This window comes from Prinia subflava, chromosome 8 (genome assembly GCF_021018805.1).
Source record: "Prinia subflava isolate CZ2003 ecotype Zambia chromosome 8, Cam_Psub_1.2, whole genome shotgun sequence".
Taxonomy (NCBI): Eukaryota; Metazoa; Chordata; class Aves; order Passeriformes; family Cisticolidae; genus Prinia; species Prinia subflava.
The window spans coordinates 18,718,994-18,743,959 of NC_086254.1; the positions used below are offsets into that span (position 1 = coordinate 18,718,994).

The window sequence follows — 24,966 nt, forward strand, 5'->3', positions numbered from 1 at the left end:
GAGAGGGATTTGGGATAACACAAGGCTCACAGCACTTGTTGGAATAAACCAAGGGGGATTCTGACATTTCCAGCTGAGGTGTTAATGCAGGCACAGGGATCGCACAGCATCTTCACTCGGAGGTGTGCACTTGGAAGAAATGACAAAGTCCAACTGTGATGTGCCCTCACAGGCTGGCTCTGGGCACGGCCACTCACTCCAGGCTGAGCAGAGCGCAGGGGTGGGTGTTCACTGCTCTGGGAACATGTTTCAAACTGAACCTGGCCCTTTGCCACAGCCCTTCAGTTCTGCTGCTGGGCAGATTAATGGTCTGTGTACCTTGCCAGATCCCTGTGTCTCCAAGGCTTGGTGGCTCAGGAATCAAGTTAAGACAAGCCCTCCTGAAGATAAAAAATTGTCTTGAAGACCCCTGTAATGTCAATGCCCTGAAGCGTGTGCACTGCCAGGGGCTGTTCAACCCAGAGAGCCCACAATACACAAATCATATTCCATTAAAAAAAAAACCAAGCAACAAAACCCCACAAAATTTAATAGGAAACTTAGGGGAGTTTTCATTGACTCTTCTTTCACTCAGGTGTGATCACTCCTTTGGAAGGTCAATGGTGAAACACACTTTGCTGCTTTCTAACATGCCCCAGGCATCACGCTGGATCAGTATCAGATGAACTTACTGACAAAAAAGTAGCAAATAAAAGCTGTTGCTTTCTGTTGAATATTTACCATTGGGAAACAAATCAAGCAGCCAAGACAGGTCGTGCCCCATAACATAATTTAGACAATAATTTCTACAGCATTTTCTCCTTGCAGGCTGTACAAGGAAATAGAAGCCAATCACCTGCAGAAGTTTAAAAACAAAACAAAACAAAAAGGCTCTTTCAAGCTTATGCCTTTATTCTGATCTTACTACCTTTGCTCTGATATTCCTTATCCAATGTCTTGACACACAGACTCATCCTTTGCACAGTCTCAGCCTGTACCTGTGGTACCTGAACTCCTTGGTTTGTCATCTTCCACAGAGCTTTCCTGAAAGACATTCCCTGACATGTCTGTGCCGCACCAACTCTTTTGTTACCTTGGCTGTGGGATTAACGGAGTTGACACACTCCAGCCCCTCCTCTCAGGACAGCAAGTTCCAGTCAAGCAGCAGCTTGTTTGTCATCTCAGTGATCACTCTATGAGTGATAAAACTATCACTCAGAGGAGACATACCTTTAGAAAACATTTTTTTCCCTGAACCAGACTCTAAAATTATAGTGTCTGAGTGATTTATATCAAACATTTTGTTGCCTTACAGGTACAGGACAAAATCAATAAAATTATAAAATAAGACTTAAAATAAAATTAAAACTAAACTATAAAAATAAGGGCTCAGGAATTTTTAGCTTGTATTCTTGGAGCATGAGAACTTATTGTCGGACTTGCACAATTGCAGCTGGACAATACCAGAGATCTGCAACAGTAAGCTCCCACCCTGACTGGTTTTGTCACAAGAAATTGCTCTCAGGGAATAGGATCCATAAGATTAAAAAACAAACCTGGAGCTGTTTGTTCTTTCATGCATGGAAGTTTCCAGGTCTTGGTGTTGTAGGGAATAAGTTTAGTACAAAGCATGTGTTAATGTGTCTGCATTCAGCAACAGCCTGTATTAATGCACGAGATCTTCTTCTCCTGGCTCTTGCAGAAGTGAATCCCACAGAAATGGGTGAAGTCCTGAAGGATTTTCCGCCCTGTTCTCCCCATCTTGTCCCTTTCTCTGTGTCTTACTTTTTTGAGTGTTCTCTCCTGTCACAGTTTTCCCCTGTCAAAGTGAAGTCACTGCCTAATGCCACCATGCTTCATTCCAGAGGCTGAGCTGGGACTGCCGGTGTCAGTGGTGACAGCTGATGTGGACAGGTCACCTCAGTCACTGCTGAACCAAGCCCAAGCAGCAGCACCTTTGGGTTAAAGAGGATTGCCCCACCTTGAGAGAGGAGGTCCAGAGCCTTGGGCTGCTCCAAGCCATGCAAACACCCCATTAATCTGTTGTGAACATCTCGTTGTGAACAAGGGATGGTGGACATTCCCCAGGGCCAAGGAGAAAAGTACTGAAGGATTTTATGGACTCTCCCTGAAACACAGACTGCAAACTGATCCACTCTCAGAAAAAGCAGTGTTGGGATACTTTCAGTCTGGGAATATCCCTGCTTTCCTTCCCCCAGCTGTGGAGCAACCAGTGCCTCTGGTAACCGCAGGAGCTGGGAAGGGCTGGTTAGGCTGCAGCCATGCTTTGCTTTTAGCACAGTCCCTGAAAAGTTTCCTTGGCTGTCAGTTTGGGGAGAGATGGTAAGAAATAAAATCGGTGATTTCTGGGTGTTGGAACTAAAAGTGATTCCACTTGGAATTTCAGCTAGGATAATGTCCTTGCAATGGAGTGAGAGGTAGGGGAGCTGAAATTGGTGCTAAAGGTTTGTTAGCTCTGTGTGAATGGGGAATGGACGTGAAGAATTCTCCCAACTGCAGCTCACCCCTGTGTGCTCCTGCAGGAATTATCTATGGGCCGGTATTTACTCTGTCTTTTACCCTATGAAACATCTCCCAGCTCCTGCTGCTCTCCAGAACCAGTTGCCATCCCACTGCCCCTGCTCTGCAGGGTGCACAGCAGTCGTGAGAAACCCAGGTCACTCCTGTGTCCCCCACTGAGGGGCTGGGATGCTGCTGCCCCTGTATTCCAAACTCCTGCCAGCAAGAATCAGGATGGAGCCCAAGCTCCCCACACTGAGCACTCCCAGGGAGGCTGGCTGGCTAATTCCTGCCTGAGTAAAACCAAACTTCAGTGAAATATCACAGTAACTCGAAAGAAGCAAAGATTGCAAGAATATCACCTTTATTTGAGTAGATGCAGCAATTCAGTACATGCAAAGCCTAGAAATAATTGCAAAGCTGACTCAGTTCACATCTTAATCATCACTAAGTGAATGAATCTGCCTAAACTTTGTGTGGCCAAGAACCTTCTGTGCTTCAACAGTCACTTCCAGCAGTTCAGAGTGTTTTCTCCCTCTCAATCCACATGTGTTGTCTGCTTTTTCTCAGTTTGCAGATGACCTTTGAAGGACCTTCAGTGCTTGTCTCTTTTGTCTGCAGTAACATGGAGAGAAAGAACAGCAATTATTTAAGCCCAGCTCACACAGACCACTCTGTGATGGGTGCTGAGCTTGGCTTGGGCCTCAGCTCTCATTCCTTTCTCTCAGAACTTCTCTCCATCACCTGGATTTGACTCATCCCTTTTATGACACCGCTGACCTCTAACAGCTCAAGGCAGGTTTTACTGGCGTGTTCCTGCAATTCCCCCGAGCTAGCCAAGCTTCAATTCCCATGTCCTTTCATCTGGGGAAATGATTGAGTGTTTTGTGCTTTACTTAGCCTTTACTGTAGCAGACTCTGAGATGTTCTTTTGATATCTGACATCTTTTAATCACTGAAATTTGTTCCATTCTAACCAGAGACATCATTTTTTACTTACTATTTTTTTCTGTTATAAATTATGTGGGCCGCAGTCTCTAGAACAGACACAACTACCAATTATGTGTATTTTAGAAAATAAAACTTCTCCTGAAAGAGAAAGGATTCTTACCAGCAGTTCCTGAAAGGGAGCCAAACATCCTGTGGAACAAAGAGAACAATTGAAAGGAGAGTTAATACATGAAATGCTGCATGAGATGAGGATGGATGAAAGCAAATTGTTATCAATCAGGTACATTAAAGTGCAGTCAGGGAAGAGATGCCCATATCAGCAAAGGACATGGAGTTGTTGTAGGAAGTATATTTTTAAACTGCATTAGGTAAAGAGATTATGGAAAAGAAGTAACAGAGGAAATTAAAACCTTTCAAGCCCTGCCTCATTTTTTTCCTCCTTGAGGCTGTGTGAGATGAGATTGAGCTGTGCTCCCATGTGGGAGTCACTCAGTGACTGCCTTCCCTTCTCTTCGCAGTATTTCCTCCCACACTGATTCCTGTTGGGTAAAAGTCTCTACTCGGTAACAGGGAGTTTATAGGAATTTGGTATTAATTTCCATATTCTGTAAAACATTATTAACTGCACTTTTCCTGACTGTGATGCAGCTGATCACTTCAATTCTCAGTTGCAATTAATCTACCGTGCTGCTTGTCAGTTCCCCTTCCTGTTCACAAACTCTTTGAGGTCTCACTCCATGTAGATGGCAACTGTAATTTTTCTAGCTCCACCACGGTCCAGAAAAATTAGTTTGGTGAAATTGTAGAACTCCAGGACTATTTAATTGTGTTTACCAAGGTGCTGTGGCAAATGAGCACCATGTCAAGGGTAGACTTGGGAGGCCGAGCAAAAGGTTCTTACTGGGACTCCTGGCCCTCCAGGAGCTGTCGGTACGTAGCGATCTCCTGCTCCAGCCGAGTCTTGATATCCATGAGGATCTTGTACTCGGTGTTCTGGCGCTCCATGTCAGCTCGGAGCTCAGCCAGCTGCGCCTCGATGCTGCCAACCAGCCCCTGGATCTGCGCCAGCTGCGCCCCGTAACGCGCTTCCGTGTCGGCCAAGGTGCCTTCCAGCGCCGCTTTCTGCCAGGAAACCACAGACAGGAGAGGTTGCTGCCAGTGCAGGACTCTGTGTAGGGAGGGAAATACGGGCCCTTTTCAGTGGGGGGTAGGCAGGGACTGCAAATTGTGACATACCATGCTGAGCTGGGACTGCAGCTCGATCTCCAGCCCTTGCAGGGTGCGTCTCAGGTCAGTGACCTCGGACTTGCTGCTCTGCAGTTGTTCAGTGTTAACTGCGACCTCACGGTTCAGCTCTTCAGTCTGAGACAGGGAAAACACTATGTGAGAAATGTAGGGGACATAAGGCTGTCACAGCATTTTTCTGTGTGTTTTAATAGTTGTTTCTTTTGTGGATTTTTTTTGTTTGTACAATATGGAGGGGTTTTACCTTGCTGTGGAACCAGGCCTCAGCATCCTTCCTGTTCTTCTCAGCCATGTGTTCATACTGGTCCCTCATATCTGCCAGGATCTTGGACAGGTCCACGCCTGGAGCAGAGTCCAGTTCAACGCTGACTTGACCGGCTACTTGCCCTCTCAGGGCACTCAGCTCCTGTGGGGAATGGCAGAGGAGACAAAAGAGGGTACAGTTGTAAACTGAAAACATTATGAACCCCTTGTCCTTTCTTCAAGGTCTAAGGCTGACTGACACCCCTGAGATACTGGCAGGAGGGATCCCAGTCTACACAGGAATCTTTTCCTCACTGTTGTAGAGCCTCAGGGCAATCCTGAGGGACTCCACATCTCCACAGGCTGTTTTTCTAGTGCCACTTTCAAACATGTTTCTTGGGGTTTACCTCCTCGTGGTTTTTCTTTAGGTAGGCCAGTTCCTCCTTTAATCCTTCAATCTGCAGCTCCAGGTCGGCTCTGGACAGGGTCAGCTCATCCAGGACCCGGCGCAGGCCGTTGATGTCGGCCTCCACGCCCATGCGCAGACCTTGCTCAGTCTCAAACCTTCAAAAAGCAAAACGAACCCATTCAGGTTCACTATTAAGCAGCCCACAAGAAATACAGTATGAATGTATCTGGGTTTGTAGGATTTATGGTGTAGCAAATGTTGTCAAGCATTAAACCTTTCTCCACATATTCCACATTATGCAAAATTTTCAGTGGTGCAGATGCTGCCCTTAGCAAAGACGTGAAGGGTTGAACTGCATGCACAGGATCAAACCAATATTCATACAGGGGTTTTAGGGGCATTCCATTCCTGTTTCTCTGCCCTTTGGCTCAACAAGGATTTTTGCCTACTCATGAGATCTTTTCCCTCTCACAAATTACTCACTTAGTTCTGAAGTCGTCAGCAGCCAGCCTGGCATTGTCAATCTGCAGCACAATCCTGGCGTTATCAACGGTGGCATCAAGGATCTGCAAACAATGAGAGCTCATTACTGAGGCTGAAACTACTGTTATCAGCTTCCTTGCTGTGCAGATAAGAGTGAAGAGTCTACTTCACCCGTAGCTACAGCAAATAGAGGTGTAGGGAAAGATCAGTGATCTACAACAAACACGTCCTGCAGATTTATCACATACTTCTGCCAGGATTCTGTTTTGGACACATCCTCGTGTCTGGTCTATGAAGTGGCTTTAAGTAGAAGTTCCACAGTGAGACAACACTATGTGCTGGCTGACAGGGAGAGGACTTTGAAACACCATCTTCGATCACATTTTTATTTCTCAGAATACCCAGGATAGAGTTTCTTAATTCTTTTAATGCATCATGAAAGCCTCTGAAGGAAATTTTATTTAGAAGAAACCTCTGTTCTGTTTTACCTGAAAAGCGTGTCTTCTATGCCTGCCACTTCTAAAACTCAAAAGGTCACCCACAAACCAGCTGCATGGTTTTGCACCCCTAACTAAGGGGAGCAAAAGAAAGGAGGGGAAAGAATACCAGCAGGAGGAAATCCCATTGCCAGTTCTGCCATCAGCAGAGCTCAGATTTTAAATCAGGGGCAAACGGGGATGGGTTGCAGCAAGGAGACGCAACCTGCGTGGGAGCGGTCATGAACTCCAGGCTGAACTCAGAAAACGGAACCTCAAGTTTTCTTTCATTTATTTACATAGTTAATCAGCTACTCCCTGTGTTATGCAGGGTGTGTATCACCTCAGCAATCTGTTATCAGGTACCCATGGGCTCTTGGGGCAAATCCTGCATTTATATATGGGATTGATTATGTCATGTCTGCTATTTTCTTTTTCCCTATGCCAAATGTTTCAGTTCACTTAATTCCAAGGTTAAGTATGGGAAATGTGAAAAAGAATTTACTCTAAACCCATATTTATTTTCATTGTTAAAGCAGTGTGACTGGGCCTCTGAGGGTTTTCAAGCTGTGTGGCAGGTGAGAGGTTGCAGAGACAGGCAGGTTGCTGTCACTGCTTGCCTCTCATTATATATCTGTTTATATATGGTCATACATACATTCCCTGGTCATGTGTATATGTGTGTCCAAAAACATGCTTTGTTAAAAGCAACCATTATCAGACTTCAGTACTCAGGCATCCCCCACAGACTGGTTTGTACCTCCTCTTGGCTAGCATTTTAAAAAGTAGGTAATTCCATATTGATATTGACTTTATCCCCCTACCACCTCATCTCCCTCTCCTTCCAATGACCTGCAATGCTTTCTAGGGGCTCCCTAAGGAACTTTTTCATTTTTCATGCTTCCTTTGTAAGTAGAAATCTAAGGTGATTTTTGATAAATATTAACACCTACCTTATCTCGAAGGTCCTCAATAGTCTTGAAATAAGCACTGTAGTCCCGAGCTGGGCTTGGTCCTTGTTTTTGGTACCAGTTTCGGATTTTGGTTTCGAGGTCAGTGTTTGCCTCTTCGAGCGCACGCACTTTCTCCAGGTAGGAGGCCAGGCGATCGTTCAGGCTTTGCATGGTCGCCTTTTCATTTCCCGAGAGGAGCCCATCGCTGCCCACACCACCCCCATAGCTAAAGCTGCTGCTGAAGCTGCCTCCACCATAGCCCCCTCCCAGGCTGCTGCCCAGGCCAGAGGACACAAACCTGGCAGAGGACACGGACACGCCTCTGCCGCCAGATCCCCCGTGGATGCTGGGGGCCCTGAAGCTGCCACCGAAGCGGAGGGAGGAGGCCCCGGGGCCCCCCGCCACGGACGAGCTGGTCTGCCTGAAGCTGTAACTGGCCATGGGGAGCAAGAGCAAGGACCCAACCTAAGCTGCACCTCAGCAGCTCCTGATCGCGATACAGGAGAGTGCCCTGCTCCCCCACCGCACCGCTTTTATGCCGGTGACAATGGGAGTTGTCTCCAGAATGTGTTATCTGAGACCCATGGAATTTATCAGCCCTAAGCCTTCTGCCAACACGGCGGTTCCCTTATTGGTCAGTGGCTGTGGATTGGGCTGTTTCCTTCCCCCGTACCTCCACATCCCCTCCCCCGGACCGCTGGCGCTTGGAGCAAAAGGTGGGATTTGGAGGAGGCGCCTCCCTTCCGAGGGGAGCGTTGCTAACCCTGGTTAGAGTTTACCTACATGGAAACAAAGGGGTTAGGAGCGCACCCACTGCGGCCAACGCCGCGGCCAGAGCGGAGTCACACAAAGCCTTGTTTTAACAGTGATTCAGCCTGATAACAGAGCTTGTAAGGGGCCCAAATGGTGAATAATGTGTGTGGACCTTCACGTTCCCACCCTCTGTTTCCCTCATTCCCCTTGAGAAAAGTTCTTCTTTCAGAAAGGAAGTTTTCACTCTTTCTGTCTTTACTCTCGGTTCTTTTTGGGCTAACAGAGAACGTGCTGTGGCTGAAAGTCTGGTTTTCTACAGACACAAGAATCCTTCTGAAGCAGCCGTGGCTGTATCTGTAGCAGAGAGAAGCAGTGACATCCCTGAGTACCTGGGGAATGAGCAGAAACAAGTGTCTGATTACACATTGAGTCCTTTGATTGCTACTGAAAGAAAGAAGCAAAGAGAAGAAACAAACTCACTTAGTTTTATGGTCTTGAGAGTCATGAAAATGTTATTTCTAAAATTTTCAGGTCCTCTATTATCCAAGATGGTTTTTCAAAAGCTTTTGTTACTGTGAGCTCCTCCCTGGGCATCCCGAACACACAAGGGGATACTCAGAGCTTTCCTTCCATTCTCTTTCTTTCTCACTCCCTCCAAATTCTGTAGAACTCCTCAGAAGTGTTTTGGAGAAAGAGGAAATTCTGGCCTGGCAGCACTTGCAGCTCTTGGGAGCAGCCAGGCCCTTCTATACCCATTAAAAATGCTCCAGGTGTTTCAGGCTACAGAGCAGAGCTGCACTCCCTGTGTACAGAGGTGTCAAACTGCAGGGCAAATTCAGGGAGGGAAAGAGCAAACAGCAAATGGGAGGCCAGCCAAGACACCTGTATCACCAGGAGGTGAATGAGGAGGCTGCAGCAGGAGGAGGAATTCTGCAGTGGCTCAGGTGTGGAATATATCACTGGATATACACAGGGTATGCACCACGCTTCAGCCCCAGGACACCACAGCAGAGCTCTTTCCTCTCTGTACAGAATTCTGCCTCCCCAGCTCTCCATCCTGCCCTGTGACTCTGCACAGCCTCTGCTCACAGGCCCAGGGACACTCCTGCTGCCAGGGACACGCCAGTTCCTTCTGGAGACCTGAATGTCCAGTTCAACCCTGGCTGGGACAAACCTGCCCAGCCAGAAACTGCTCCAGGGTGTGAACAGGGGAAATCGTGGTGTCAGGAGGTGCTGAGAGAAAGCAACTGGACAACAGCTATTTTTTTGTTAAATATTAAAGTCCATAGTTAGAGCACAAAGAGCATCAGTGCATGTGCTTTTCTTCACTGAACAGAAAAGCAAGAAGCTGAAAGGGGAATAAATATCAGTAAATAAATACCAATAATAGCATTTAAAAAAGTAGGTAATTCCATATTGATATTGACTTTATCCCCCTACCATCTCATCTCCCTCTCCTTCCAATGACCTGCAATGCTTTCTAGGGACTCCCTAAGGAACTTTTTCATTTTTCATGCTTCCTTTTTAAGTAGAAATCTAAGATGATTTTTGATAAATATTAACACCTACCTTATCTCGAAGGTCCTCAATAGTCTTAAAATAAGGACTGTGGTCCCGAGCTGGGACTTTTCTTTTTGAGCTGTCTCCTGGTGCAAGGAGAGATGTACACCTGTCCCTCCCTTCAGCATGCCCTGGATTCCCATATCAGGACCTCAATGCAGTCTATTTTTGGGTTTTGCAAAATAAAAAATGCGTCTGTGATGCTGCATAATATTTTATGATCCAGCTCTTGAAAATTGAGATCTGGAAAGTTTCTGGATGCCCTCTGCAATATCTTGAGTAAAAGCAGCAATCACCATATATTGCACTGCCAGAATATTGATCAGCTACTGCAGGCAGGTTGGGTTTGCATGAGCTCACAGGGAAGAATCTCCCAAAGAATGAAGTTCAATTCTTAGTGGCACTTTGGAAGTACAGCTGGAAGTGTCAGGAGAAGAAAGACTTAGGACACAGTCAAATGGATTACTCTGATTTATAACACCAAATACAGCATAAGCCTCTAGTACCAAATCAATCCCTCACATAGCATTTTTGCTAAAACTTAATTCTAAATATTTAAACTTTCCATTTCTGTTTTACCTTAATGGTTGCATGTGTTTGTTTTTGTAGGGACTTCCTTAAGGTGTGGATGTGTACTTAAATGCTTGGAAAAGCCTTCAGTATGGTAAGCTGGAGAAGGTGCTGTTGGCATTCAGTGCAGGTCTCTTTTTCTCCCAGTACTATAAACCTAATTTATGGTAGGGTCAGCTTTTCCCCAGTAAGGAATGGTCAGCACAGGGAATTTCCCTTATCTGCACCTTATCAGAGGGGAAGGGAGACACATTTTTTCAAGCAAAGTCATCCAGTCACGCCCAAGCTCCTGGCTGAGACCAAGTTCTGCTTTATCTTCCCTGCCTTGCTAGTCACTGCTGCTTTATAAACTTATTCATGTTGTTTCAGCTTTATTAATTGTCCTGCAAACCCTTTTTTCTTGCCCTTGAGGACACTGGTATATCCTTCTCTCTTTTCACGTTCTGTTGAATTTGCTTCCAGGGACAGCTAATGCAATTACACTTTAATGAACTTGCTGAACATTTTAATCAACTTCGTTGGTGCCTGCAGTTCTGTGGATGCATCTATGGATGAATGAGCAAAACCAATTTATTATTCTGGATTTACCTTTTCAATTTTTAACTGTTTGGCCCTTCTGGTAATTCTTCCTTTCTGTCTTTTCTTCCATCAATGAAAATGTGCTGCTTTTTCACGTGTATATTTTTAGTCTCCATCTCTTCTCTTGCTAAAATGAACTTTGTCCACCCTCCCAACTGATCATTTCACAGGCCTTCTTAAGATCACAGCTTGGGATGTTTTTCTTCCCTTTTGGAGATCAGAGGCAGAAAATATTTGCAGCTTTTTAATTCAAGCACAAAATTTTCTATTTTTTCTTTTAAACTTCCTCGTGGGAATAACTAGTGACAACAAGCTCTGATCTGCAGCTGATAGCAAGGTAACTGCAGTTGTGGTTTGCCCAAGATACAATTCTCAGCTATCTGGCTTTTACAGCCCATCATAAATCTTTTGCTTTTAATCCTCACAAACCTGGCATTGCTATCTATTCCCTGAATGTGCCAACAGATTGTGAGACAAGAATGTTGCTGTGCTGAAGAGGCAGGTCCCAGCACATGTACACACAGCTGTGAGTGGCTGGGGGAGAGGGCTGGGAAGAGCAGAGCAACACAGGGAATTGGCTCAAAGTTACTATTTTTGCAAAGTAGAGGGATTGTGGTGAAGGGAATGCATAGTTTCCACTTCAAGAGGTGAGAAATAAGGTCATGTAAGGCTTCTGTTTTAATAGAAATTATGAGAGAAAGAGACAGGATAAGACATTTCTGTCCAGGGCTCTGGTTTGTTCATGGCAGGACAGAAATGATGGATCAGTGATCTGAGCTGAGCTGGAATGATTCCTGCCCAAGCTGCTGCAGTGCTATTGGGGCACAGCATTTAATTTCTCAATGATTGCCCTTTATAGAACATTTCAACAGCTTGGTATGAGGAAAATACATAGAAGATCCTCCTGAAGAGCTCAAGCACTTAAATAACTGGGAGCAGTGTAAATACTTCATAAATACTTGAAACTGGCTGTGCTGTGGAAATGCTTCATTATTGTCCCTGTTTCCTTAGAAACATAACTAGCTTTAAACTCCTGACTCCTCCATCATGCCAGAAATCTAATGATAAAGCAAATTAGGGAGTAAAGTACCTGAGACATGAAAATAAACCAGATTTTCTTATTGTGTGATTAAAGATTGTTTGGGAAGGAAGGCTCAGTTGGGGCACCAAGCCCTAGGGAGTGCAAGTCAACTCACTGGATGTACTTTCACACTTCCTTTAACCTGTTATCTGGCTGGTAAATCTCTGCACGGTATGATCGGGCTGGAAACTATTATTTGAGAGTCAAACATCCAACTGACAGGAGGATGTGTTCCAAAAGTCAGGTTTGTGCAGGCAGCAGCAGAGCAGGGCCCTGCCAAAGCCCGAGGGACTGAAGCTGTCCCGGGCTGTTGGACCCTTGCCACGGCCCCTGCACGCTGCTGGATCCTGGCTGAGGGAGGACGCCTGGGGCTATCCACAGGGATCTTCCCATACACCACATGGAAAATTCCTGCTCAAAAAGAAATCCTAGACTTGGGAGGGACATGGGGCTCATAGCACAGAGCTGAGCTGTTTTATTCTGTTCCTGTCTGTAAAACATTTGTAACACTGTTATTTATATCTATGTGCTTATATATTTACATGCACATACTTGTATTTTTAGATTTATAGATTATTATTTCTCTTGCTAATTTTGAAGAATATATTCTGATTATAGGGGTAAGCCACAGCTTCCAGTAAGGGCAGAGATTTGACTGTGCAAGCCTTAAACATTAGTTTAAACATTAGTTCTGGATCTAATTAGAAAACAAGGAGCTCTCTTAGTACCCTGCTGGTGGATCCTTGTATTTGGGCTTTCCTGATCCTAGCAGTGGTTTCATACTCAGGGTTTGGTTTTTGTTTTTTTTTTTTTAATTCTCAGAATCTGAAGATCTCTTGTTTAACTCAGAGATAAAATCCAACTGTTGCTCTATGAGGGCAAGTCCTGCCAGCCTCTGGTTTGTGGAGCTGCTGCCAGGGAGGTGTTTTTAACACTTGGTTCTCATGGCAACTTTCAGCCCATGGAAACCCCTTTGGAGCCCTGGTTCTGGCTGCCCTGGCTGGTCACACAACTTTAAGGGAACAAAAGGGGATTTCTGGCTATTTTTGACAGTTTGTGCCACTTTCAAGAAGGACTGTGTCACCCATGTTTGTGTGCACCAGGCAAGTCCCTTCCCGGGCAGTCCTGGCTGTTACCTTAACTAAGAGCTGTGGTTTTCCACCAGACTCTGACACCCATATTCAGCTTTAAATCTTCCTTTTCTTAAAAACTGATGTTTGTGCCAGCTGTCTGTGTTTTGGGCAGCCCACTGCCAGCAAAGCAAGTGACTGAAGTGCTTTCTGAGTGCCTTTTCCTGCTTTCCTAATGAATTCAGCTTTAATAACTGATAAAATCTAGTGACATGACTTCTAACAGCATTTTCAACAGAAAGGAGGTGTTGGAATTCATTTAAAATCTTTGCATGTGTGCGAGCACTGTGAACTTCTGAGTACAGCTGTGATTTTCGATAGTCTGCCATCAGGTTGTGGGAAAGAACTGAACTCAGATTGGGAATGCTGTCAGAAACTGCTGATTGCTGAGGCTGTGGGTGCGTTTGATCGCAGCCCTGCGCGGGTTGCCAGGCTGGAGCACAGGGGTGTGCCAGGGAAAGGTGTTCCCTGGAGCCAGGCTTGGCGGGGCTGCGGCAGCGTGGGCTCCCAAACTGCGCTATTAGGAGTAATTGCAGCGTGCAGAAACCTCTCTTCAGGCAGTACTAAAACAGCTCTGAGAGTCAGCTCCGGTGCGCCTGAGACGACGTGGTCACTGTCACTCGTCCTTTATCTTGGAATCACGGAATGCTTTGGGTGGGAAGGGCCCTCAGAGCTCATCCAGTTCCACCCTCTGCCACAGGCAGGGACATCTTCCACTAGAACAGGGTGATCCAAGCCCCTCCAACCAGGCCACGAACACTTGCAGGGATGTGGCAGCCACAATGTGGAAACACTTAAAGAAATTCCAAAGTTTGTTGGGATTAGCACTCTGAAGTTTTATATAAGATGTGAAATCTAACAGAAATTGTTACAGAGAGAAAGGATTTTCCTGCATGAATTCTCATACTTAGTTAACTTGGCTGCTGCTATTTTTCATGGTTTTGGTGGGCTAGTAAATGTCAGAAATATCACAGGAGCAGCTTCTTTCCTCCAGCTTTTTGTTACAGGCACAGTGAGTCAGAGTTTCTTTTCTCCTTCCTTGAGTCAGTGGTGGGCTGAGAGAGAAATCTGCCTTGTCACCTCTGTGACACTTCCTTGTAGCCAGGAGTGCCAGAGCCTGGCAGGACTGTGCACAGAGGTACCGGGGGTAGCAGTGGGGCTGCTGTACCTGTCTGTCCATACCTGGCAGCTGCCCTTGCACATGGAAGCGTCGCTGCGGGTCTAAATCCTGGATCAGAACCCTGATCCAGAGTGGAGCCCCTTGGAGAACCTAGTCCACTGAATTCTGGTTCTTCAATTTCTCCCCATACAGCCATTTCACCCTCCTATCTTCATCAAACCTCCTGAAGATGTGTTCTCCATCTGGAGATGATTAACTTCACAATTGAGCCACAAACCACGGGATTGGGCCTTGGGGAGCGGCAGCAGCACAGGGCGCCCCCTGCAGGCCCGCCTGTTAACCACAGCCATCGAATACAAGGCATGAAATAAAAATAAAAACGTGCCGATTTTGGTTTTAATAAATCCGTTCTTTCCTTATACGAACCGTGTCCCAGGCCTGGGGCTTTAATTTAATTTTGAGAGTGTTTTGAACAGCTTATGTCACAAATCGTACTTATTATAAGTTATTTCTTTAATTGCCATCAGAGGATGCCGGGGAGCCGACCCGAACGGACGGACACACAGATAAATCCTGTCCCTGGTACGGAGCTGTGGCACACGCCACTGCAGCAGGATGAGGCTCAACCACAGCATTCCCTCATGCTGGCACTGCAAACGTGCCCCACTTAAAAGAGAGCAGAGGGGAAGCAGGAGACTCGGAAATGTCCCCAAGAGACAGCCTGGAGCACAAATGGCTCCTTTCTGGGATTACAGACATTCTTCCTAGTTAAACAGTGCCTAAAGAAGGTGTTTGATCCCAAAGTCCATTACAGCTGGCTAGTGCTGAGGGGTTTTGGGAAAGTCAGCATTGGTCGATAAGAGAGAGGAGTAAAAGGATCGTAAGGCAGAAGAGTTTCTGTTACTTGCACAGAGCAGAGGAGTCCTGTTGTGACTCCAAGGAGAGGCAGATCTCCCTTGACTTTACAAACCTTTGTTTCCCAAGGAAATAGTTTCTCTGACTCATCCCTTTCCTGCTGTGCTGAGAATTCATCTTGGATTGTAACATGGAATAGTTTGATGTATTTTAAAATAATACCTTGTTATCCAAACCGATGATGTTTTACGTGTCCTGACTCTCTTTGCAAACCAAAGTGTAAGCGTAAAGCTGCATGACAGGATAAGAAATGTCGGTGATTTAGGAGGTGTTCAGGGAACAATGAAGCGTCTGAGACCCACCCAGGGTCTGGGACAGGGCGGCAGTGGAGTCACTCCCCTGCTATGTGGCTGACCCTGTTCAGCAGCTTCGTCAGCCCTGCAAACCAAACACTGAAATGCAAATTTCTAAGTTTGAAATGGCTGAGATATTTCACCCTTTTCTTCCTCTGTTGAGCCCAAAAAGGCTGAGTGTGGTACACGAAGTGGGACGGGTTTGGTAACATCGCTTGAACCTTGTCTGCACCATGACATTCTCCACTCAGAGTTGCACACAGGATGGAGCTGGGAATGACCCTGTGGAATGAGGGAACACACTCCTCCAGTGGGACTTTCACATAAAAAACCTGAGCTCAGATTTTCCAATATGGCAGGAGGAATAATCCCAGCAACTGAATGTTGGGTTAGTAGAACTTTCTTATTCCTCACTCATTTCCTGATCTAACCCTTTGCTTTAATTGAACAAGATTAGACAGAGCTCTCACCCAGAAGCTGGGAAAAGGCTGTCTGGGTAGGACTGATTTCTTGTTCAGCAACTCTAAGGAAAGTGGTTTTGATTTGACAAAATTTTCATGAAAATTTGGGGTTAATTAATCCTGATTTTTCCCTTCAGCTGCTGAATTGGCAGCTCAACTACTTGCACACCCCTTGCAACATATGCTGTGAAAAAGGGGTTCCCCCACCCCTTTCTCTTCCCCATAGGTGTCACCCTTGAGTTTAATGTGGATGTGTTTATTCATCTCCAGGATTTTATCCAGTCATCGTATGATTTAGGATTCACACATAATTCATGCAACCTTAATTCTTTGGGTATCAGACTTGTTACACCTAAATGTAAATAGAATCTTAATATACCAAACAGACTGCTGAACACAGAGTTGTCTTTGCATTGCAGAAAGGTAAAGCTTTATTTGAGGGATTGTTGTTCTGTGGAGAACCAAGTGCACTGCACAGACCTGTGTGTAAGCACAGTGATCACAGTGATGGACAGCATAAAAAGAGAGGGGTGGATAGTTTTAGAAAAAGCCTAGTAATTACTAATTTTGATTTCATGACTAGCATTTGGAGAGCAATCTGTGCGTGGGGTAGGTCACAGCATGTGTGGGCTGTGGGCCGGGCTGCTCCCACGGCACTGACTGGATCAGGGAAGCCCAACGTGTCGGTGGAATCTTAACACACTCTTGACTGCCCTGTGGAAAGAAAAAAGAAACCATTGCTCTGATAGGGAAAGCAAGAGTCTCTTTGCAGCACTGACATTGCATTCCCATCCACTGTTTAAATATCCATTTGTTAGCAACAGCATGGGAAAGGAGCTTAACCTGTCTCTGGAATTTGAGCCAAACCACTTCGAAATGAAGACTTTGATTGTGAATGGTTTAATCCCTGCTGCAATTGCAGATGTGGAAGCCATAGCACAAAGTTGGTATTAACAGGAAAAGGGATGAAACACAAAATGTGAAAGCCTTAAGTTTGGATGTTCTTTGGAAGATGTTTCTTACCTGACTTGTCACCATGACAGTGGGAAGAAGAAGAGTAAGTGTGGCAGGTAGAACCTCCTCCTTGGAGAGATCCTTGATTTGATCTGTAAAAGGAAAGGAGTTTTAATGAAGGGAACAAGAAATACATACTGACATCATGTGCAGTGCATGTAACAGCTCAGCTTTTCCTGGATCTTGCAAATATATTTTTATATTTTTTTTTCATTTCATTCCCTTCAGCTGTATTTTCCCAGAAAATTGTAAAAGTAGAGACAACAAGAGACTGTTGCAGTATAATTCTTGTACTCTCACAGTCCAGCTGTGCTTGTTTGTCTGCTGACAGAAGGAACTGCATTACAGTTTGGTTTGGCACAGTGATTCCTCTCATGGAATTCACTCCGCAAAAAGAGGTCAAGAGGAACTGATTAACTCAAAACCTGTCAGTAACAATCTGCTCTGTGTTCCCCTTGGTGTTTGATGTGCTTATGAAGTTTTTGATAGACACATTTCAATGCAGATGCCATGACAAAAGTTGCTGAGCTTAGATCTCAGCTACAGACAAGTAAAATATTCTGCTCTGTCTTCCATGAGTGCCAAGAGAGAAAAGCATGTGATAAAATTTGTCCCCTCATTTGCAAACAGAGAACGTACACAAGATCCTGCTGCCCCTCCTGCAGCAGTGCCCGGTACTGCTGGATCTCCTGCTCCAGGCGGGTTTTGATACCCAGCAGCATCTTGTACTCCTGGCTCTGACCCTCCATCTCACAGCGGATGCTGGCCAGCTCCTCCTCAACGCAGTTGACCTGCGCCTGGATTTGTTGCAGCATGCGGCCGTAACGAGATTCGGTTTCTGCCAGGGAGTTTTCCAGAGAGCTTTTCTGGAAAGGCAAACACAGGAGGTGAGGAGCAGAGTTCTACAGCTCCCTGCCCATGCCAAGGAGGGAAGGGCCCACAGCTGCTGCCCCGTACCGTGCTGAGCTGTGCCTGCAGTTCGATCTCCAGGTTCTGCATCTCGCGCCTCAGCTCGCTGAGCTGGTGGCTGCTTGTCTGGATGTCCTGGCTGCTGGAAGTGACCTGCTGATTGACTTCTTGGATCTGCAGAGTCAAACCCCAGAGACACTTTCTGAGCCACAAGGGAGCAGATTTGCTGGGTGAGTACTCACATTTCCAGGGAGCCTCTCCCTTTCAGGCAGCCCTGGTACCGCTGTCCCAGAGACTCCACTCTGGGCATTGCTGCTTACCTTGACCTCATACCACTGCTCCACCTCCTTGCGGTTCTTCTGAATGATCTGCTCGTATTCATCTCTCATGTCATTCAGGATCTTTGTCAAGTCTTGTCCAGGGGCAGCATTGACCTCCACGCTCACATCGCCACCAGTTTGGGACTGGAGCTGCCTCATTTCCTGCAGGGAGTGCAGAGAGAGACACAAGAGCACACACAGGTAATTTGTTGTGCTGGGGCAAAGCAGTACCAAGGCAGAAAGGAATGACAGTCCCATGGCACAGGGTGAAATGGACTTGATATGTGATGGTGGGAGCTGTGAAGAGCCAATGGATTTGGCTGTGCTGTCTATCATTGTATCGTACCTCCTCATGGTTTCTCTTCAGAGCAATCAGCTCATCCTTCAGGGACTCGAGCTCAGATTCCAGTGAAGACCGAGTGGTAGTGAGACCATCCAGGATGTTTCTCAGGCCATTGATGTCAGCCTCCACGGTCTGACGGATGACCAGCTCATTCTCATACCTGTACCAAAGGAAAGCAAAACACTGCACATTCATTTCGTTACAATGTGTAGGCTTGATCGTACCACTTTAAACAGGGCTTCATCCATCTGCATTCATGAGTCTCATAAAATTTGTGACACAAAAGAGGCAAGGTTCACAGAAAGATACTCACTTCATTCTGAAGTCATCGGCAGTCATCTTGCTGTTATCAATGTCCAGAATCATTCTGTTGTTGTCCACAGTAGCAGAAATAATCTGCAAAATGGGAAGGTGGACAGGAGTCTTTCTGTGTTCTAGATTTCCAGCACAAGCAGAAAGAAGACACAAAGCTTTGGCAGAGTGTTGCTGCTGGCCTTGGAATTGTTTTATGGAGTAGTGCAGAAGCCACATGAAATTCCAGAATTGCCAAGCCACAGAGACTGCTGTGTGAAAGGTTTTGGCTTTCCAAAGGTTTTGATGAAAGAGTATATTGATGGGGGAAAGAACAGAAGAACGTTTAGGTTGGGAAATGGGCAATCTCTATGTGTTTCTGCAATCTGGTGTAGGAGGCAATGTGGGATTTGCCCCTGATGCTGTAATTCACCCCATTACGAAAAAGGTTGATTGTAATGGAAGAGCTCCGTTGTTCCAGCTGGTGTCTGTAGGAGTGTGCAGGGACAAAGGGAGCTCAGATCCTGCCATCCAGGTGCTTTGGCTCTGCCCTCCATCCAGCTGGTCTAGGTGGGAGCAGGGGGAAGCGCTGCAAACCACACGTGGCTGGTTTGGAGCCACCTGCACAGCGTGGGGTGTGCATTGTGTGGGCCGGCTGTCTGTGGCTGTGGGGCTCCCGGTACCCGGGGCTGTGCCTGGTGCCTGTGGGCTGCTCTGAGGGTTTGCTCACCCAGGGATGGGAGGTGCAGCTCAGCAGGTTTGTGCCTGCGGCACCACCAGCACGGCCGTGCGCAGGCACTAGAGCCCAGTGCTGGGGATGGAGGGAGGAGGAGGAGGGAGCAAAGAGGAAGGAGGAAGGCCTGACAGGAGAGAGGAGCATGAGGGAGATGGAGGCACGTGTGAGAGATGATCTTACCTGGTTTTGGAGTTGCTCGATGGTCTGGTAGTAGGAGCTGTAGTCCTTGGAAACGCTGGGCGCTTGTTTCCTGTACCACTCGCGGATGTGGTGCTCCAGCTGAGTGTTCTCTTCCTCCAGCCTTCGCACCTTGTCCAGGTAAGAGGCCAGGCGGTCGTTGAGGTTCTGCATGGTGACCTTCTCATTGTTGCCCAGCAGCAGGTCCCCGCCAATGCCACCGCCAAAGCTGCTGCCAAAGCCACCGCCGAGGCTGCCCATGCTCAGGCTGCCCCCGTAGCCCCCGCAGGCCGCCCCGCCGTAGCTGCCCCCGCCGATCACGGAGGAGGCGTAGCGCCGGCAGGACACGGAGGAGCTGCGGCCGCTGCCGCCACCGCAGGCGCCTCCACCTCCTCCTCCGCTCCTGTACGAGGTGCTGGAGGTTCTCTTGATGCTGCAGCTCATGGTGAAGGGATCAGATAGGCAGCCCCAGATGCAAAGCTGTGCACAGCGAGATACAGGAAATCAAAGTGCAGCGGGCCGTCCTTGCTGGTGGCTATTTATACCTGCCGGGTGGGTGTCACCTGCCAGGCAGTCCAGCTTCCCATGGGCTTTGCCAGCCATAGTGCTCATGCCGAAAGTGATGTGCTAAGGGGAATTTCTTTTGGGGCTTGGGACAGCCCTCCCCCCAGGTACTGGGTTTGCGTGCTGATTCACAGCAAACCTGCACTGCAATTTCTTTCGGGTGGGTGGCTGTGAGTTAGATTTTGTTGGAGATAGTTTGTTGCTGGCTACTTAGTGAGTGAGACTCATTTTAATGAGTGTTCTTTGTTCTTTGGAGTATTTTTTTTTTGTCTTGAAAGCAGGTGGTGAAAGCACCTCCTAATCATTCTGCTTTAATTTCAGAGTTAAAGAAGTATGAACTCAGGCACCCTTTGCATCAGGGTGGTTCGAATTAGCCTGCAGAACTCCCACTTTTGGAAACAGAATCTCTAAGAATTTAGGTGCTTCTCTGGAAAAGAAAGCTCAGTGTGGGCACTGTCTCTCAGACTACTTAATAGTAAATCACAGTAGAATGAGCTTAACAGCAGCAATGTTATTTTTGTTCTCACCAAACTCTGGTGGTATCACTTCCAGGAAATCCTCCTATCTCACGAGCATGCAGTGATGCCATTTTAAAATTGTGAGGTTTTAAACATTTCTGTGCAAATTTCCAATCACTCAGACATTATCTTAATCTGAAATATGTATGTGAAATCTATATGGCTGTAGTGGCTGTATCCTGGGAGAAGAAAGAAAGGATTTGGCTTGGCCAGATGGAAGCTGAGATTATTATCAGCTGGCTCTTGAGGAAGGAGGTACCAGGGCTCTCTGAAATACAGAACAATCCTGTTGTCCATGTAGGAAAGGGCACAGTCTGGATTTGAATGTGTTTGGGCTGGAAACTAAGGGGCAATTTTTAATTATGGTAGGCAAAAGGGTCTTGAAGAATTTCCATTGCAGGAGCTGTGGATGGAAGAGAGAGTTTCAAGTGTGATCTCAGTCAATGATGTTGGGGATTTTATCCTTGTATAACAGAGGTACCTGTGGTGACCTTCTAGATCCCCCTTACCTTCGGTCTTTTGTCCCTTGGTGCTGAACAACTGCCCCAATTTTGTAAGGGGGCAGATTGTGATAAGCACGTCTTTGCAAAGGAAATTTTGCCTTTCAATAACTTTTGGAAAATGTGAATTTTAAGCTTGAAAGACAAGGAGCCTCATTATGTGAGGGGTGGACGTTGATGGGAATCCATTTCTACTTGGAGGTTGTAATTTACCCATTTATTTTGTTGTTGGTTTCTCCATTTATGCTGTTACTTACACACACCCTGCAGTTGTGGCTCAAGCAGAATTTTTTTTCTTAGCCACAATGATTACAAGATCCATAAAAGTTACTAATGTGTGTTATGGCTGACTGAAGAATCATGGAGAACCATTCACCCTCTTTCTTGACACACCACCACCCCCGTATCACAGATAATGTAATCCTTTGATCTGCATAATTGTGCAGCATGATTGTTGTTTTATTGGTAGCTCTCTAATTCTCCACACGTCAGAACCAGGTGCTTTGCATATGTTATTGAGACTGACTCATCATTATTAAAAAATAAAAATTATTTTCTCACAGGGTGTGATTCCTTAGTCATATTTTCCTCATTAGATTGTTGAAATGCACTTTTATTCTACCCTATGAGATGTTTGTTGCTGATTGGTGTTAGTGCCAGAGGTGTTGATTTTATATCTCCTTCTTGGCAGTGTTGCATCACAACACCCGACCCAACCATTTCTGACATTTCCCAATGCTGTAATTTCATACTATCACCCAGCACCTTTTCTCTGTCTTTCTGTTCCTATTTTCTTTTTTTGAACAGATGATCTAACCATCCTCACTGCCATAACCGCATCCCAAACATTTACTCTCTAGACTTTCTCTTCTGTAACTCGGGGGTATTTCCTTGTCCCCGTGTGCATTTCTGGCCACTGCCCTGTGTACATGGCTCTTGGCCTGAGTTGGCTGTTGTGAGTGAGTTTGGACCTGCTGATTTACTTCACAAGCCAGAAGAGCCAGGACTGTTCAGGAGCCATTACCTTTCATAGTCCTTGAGATGACAGAAGGAGGTCAGAACGTTCTGCTGTAGAAGATGTTGAGGCTCCTCAGCCATTCAAAGGCTGTTAGAGCTTTGAAATCACATCTTCCCCTGGCAGACCTTTTGCTCATAGTGCACCCCATGGACCTCTGCAAGGCAGAGGTTTGTTTGAAGTAGGAGTGCTGTGAATCCTTTCCCAGTGCTGTTTACTCACTGGTGAAGCTGCATGCTGTGCCACAGACAGATATTCCAAATTGGCAGAAGAGCCAAAAGCAGCCTGTGGTTTCCACAGAGGCTGTGATGCCATTAATGGATTTATGTCTTCAGTCACCTGAGAGGGAGAGGACAATCCTAAATACAATTACTGGTAATTAATTGTTCTCCAGTAAATGAGTCAAATGTGGTTATGGTAAGAAGAGTGCTACTCCCAAGAGTTTCATCAGGAACTCCATTTGTGCATTCCTCATCCGTCATCCATTGTCCTGCAGCATCGCTCAACCTGTGCATTTATTCAGTTTATTCAGAGCTGTAGGATTTCTACAATCCCCCATTCTGGGCTCATCTTTTTCTTATGTCACTCCATGGGGTGGGCTCATAAACCTGCATATGTATTGACCTACAGAAAATCCTGTTAAATGTGAGCTATTTGAATTCTGCTGTTGATCTAAATCATTACTCGTAGTCCTTCCTACCACTGAAAAAAACAAATTTAGATACTTCCCAAGGGAAATCAAGCTCTTCCAGCAGAAGGATCCTTTCCTGTTCTCTTTTTCTCTACCTCCTTCCATGTGCTCCTGTAATTGATGGTGGTGAGTAATTGAATTTTAAATTCCTCCCTGCCAAAGCTTCTTTTTCCTATCCTGTAGATCTTTTCAGAACACTTAGCAAGTGTATGGCTTTTTCTAAGAACATGGATGAGTGAAGGGAGCACCAGGAGCAGGCAGTGGTGTCAGGATACCTGACCACAGAAATAGCACAAGGTTTCTGGAGCACCTGCCACACCTGGACGGTGGCTGTGGGTCTTGCTGTGCCTTTGGCACACTGTGGTGTGTGCTGTCCCTAGGACAGCCCTTGGCCCGTCCTTAGGTAGGAGTTAGTGCCCCGTGGATCAGCAGGAATGTGTGGAGGGCATTGTGCTGTGAGCAGCAGGACTCCACAGGGAGCTGATCCTGCTGCAGACTCCTGAGGACTCTCCCCAGTGCCACCCACTGCAGCAAGACCTCCCACTCCCAAATCGGCTCAGAAACGGGGACAGACACTGCAGCTCTGGAGTTCCCTGGAGTTCTCTGGGTGAGGACTGTATTTTTGATCATTCTGTTGCTTCTCTGTGCTTCTAGAACATTAGAAGGAAGCAAAGTAACCTTTCAGTTCTTTAGCTATATACATTAACTGTAGTTTAAGGTTCCATAATCTGGCCTCAAAAGAGATTTCTCCTTCAGCTGCTTTGGCTACAGTAAATACAGCTGAGACATGAGTGAGTTCTGGCAGCCTCTGGAGTCAAAAGTCATGTTTGCATTTGCTTTACATCACTTTCTATACTGTTAAAACCTGAAGTGAGCTTTTTATTCATTGTAGATAGGCTTTCATTCACACAAATTTCTGATACTGGGCTGATAAAAGTCAGTTTTTCAACAGGACTACAAAGTATATTCTTTGTGAACACTCACTGCAGGCTGCAGTCAGGGTGCTGTGCTGGCAGAGCCAAGGCATGGGGTTACTGAGAGAAGACCTAAACAAAATCAAGCTCTTGGAAGTTGGTTGTGGTGAGAAAGTGTTTAATTTCATTACCCTAGCAGACAAATCCTTCAGTCTGAAATGAAATGGGAAATACTAGAAACCAGGTTTAATCAGTGGGGAAGGGACGAACAGGCAACTGTAAGTGATATACGGCTGATTTTGTGTATCTGCTGCACAACACTCAGCGACTGAAAAGGGACTTCACTGTCATCTTCAGGGAGCAAAATACATCTAAAGGAGCTGCTCTAATTTAGTATTGCACTCTCATCTCTAATTTTGTTGCATATTTTATGTTCTTAAGCGGTAAAATATAGAAGATACCTTCAGTGGAAGGAATATGTCTCTCGTTTCTCTCAAGGCAGAGTACCAGCCAGTTGCATATACTAACAGAAATTGGGTTCTTGGTATTATATATATTGTAGTATATATTATAGTATTTAAATTGAAATTTCTGTCATAAAACATTGGAGTGTTTTTGGTGCATGACACTGAAGGAAACAGACCCATTGTTTTGCTGTCTTTTTTTTCCTAACAGAAGTCAGCAATTTGTAATTCTCTGTGCAACAAAAGGTGTGGAAATACTTGTGAGGAAGCCCCTCATGCTGGAACAACCTCTCCTGAGTCACACAGGGCTCCAGCTATGATGAAATTAATGGACTCAAATAAGTCACAGTAGTACCACTGGGCACAGTTTAGTAAATTAAAAGTTAATCTCCTGATAGTTACCCATCATTTGTATTTTCTTTCTCATTTCACTCACATAATTCATTCTTTTTAGTACAAATGGCAAGGCAAGGGACCAGAAAGCAATCCCTTAGTGACCATTAAAAAACAAAATGGTAAATGGTTTTTAACATCTCAGGAAGGAGAAAAAATTGTGTCAAGAACTGACAATGAGATTCCTATTTTCAACCTTATACCTCTTGCTTGTGAAGAGAAAGTTCTGCCAGCTCACCTGGCAGTTCCCCTATGCAGAGGCTGGCTGTTATCTCATCTCACACAGCCATGGTTACACTTGCTGATGTTTCCTTTCACTCAGTGGTTCTATCCCAGCCTTGTGTCCATTTCCCTGGTGCAAAATGGACTGTCCTGAGACCGTGTACCCTGTACAGC

The 24,966-nt window shown here is 45.9% G+C and overlaps 2 protein-coding genes and 1 long non-coding RNA gene across 3 annotated transcripts; 1 reads left to right on the plus strand and 2 right to left on the minus strand.

The window, feature by feature from the left end:
* Positions 1–2,846: 2,846 nt before the first annotated feature.
* LOC134553758 (keratin, type I cytoskeletal 19) lies at positions 2,847–7,909 on the minus strand. Its single transcript, XM_063403816.1, has 8 exons — positions 7,260–7,909; positions 5,831–5,913; positions 5,346–5,502; positions 4,940–5,101; positions 4,687–4,812; positions 4,352–4,572; positions 3,611–3,639; positions 2,847–3,114 (listed from the first exon to the last, which is right to left on the minus strand). Exons 1-8 carry the CDS (start codon positions 7,698–7,700, stop codon positions 3,095–3,097), a joined length of 1,239 nt encoding a protein of 412 aa, XP_063259886.1. The 5' UTR covers positions 7,701–7,909; the 3' UTR covers positions 2,847–3,094.
* A 977-nt stretch (positions 7,910–8,886) lies between these two features.
* LOC134554436 (uncharacterized) lies at positions 8,887–14,473 on the plus strand. The gene is made up of 3 exons (XR_010081236.1): positions 8,887–8,986; positions 10,182–10,236; positions 14,245–14,473. It is a non-coding gene; the product is annotated as an uncharacterized LOC134554436 (long non-coding RNA).
* A 1,669-nt stretch (positions 14,474–16,142) lies between these two features.
* LOC134553759 (keratin, type I cytoskeletal 15-like) lies at positions 16,143–20,351 on the minus strand. The gene is made up of 8 exons (XM_063403818.1): positions 19,515–20,351; positions 18,621–18,703; positions 18,311–18,467; positions 17,965–18,126; positions 17,693–17,818; positions 17,375–17,601; positions 16,745–16,827; positions 16,143–16,435 (listed from the first exon to the last, which is right to left on the minus strand). Exons 1-8 carry the CDS (start codon positions 19,953–19,955, stop codon positions 16,416–16,418), a joined length of 1,299 nt encoding a protein of 432 aa, XP_063259888.1. The 5' UTR covers positions 19,956–20,351; the 3' UTR covers positions 16,143–16,415.
* Between the last annotated feature and the right edge of the window lie 4,615 nt (positions 20,352–24,966).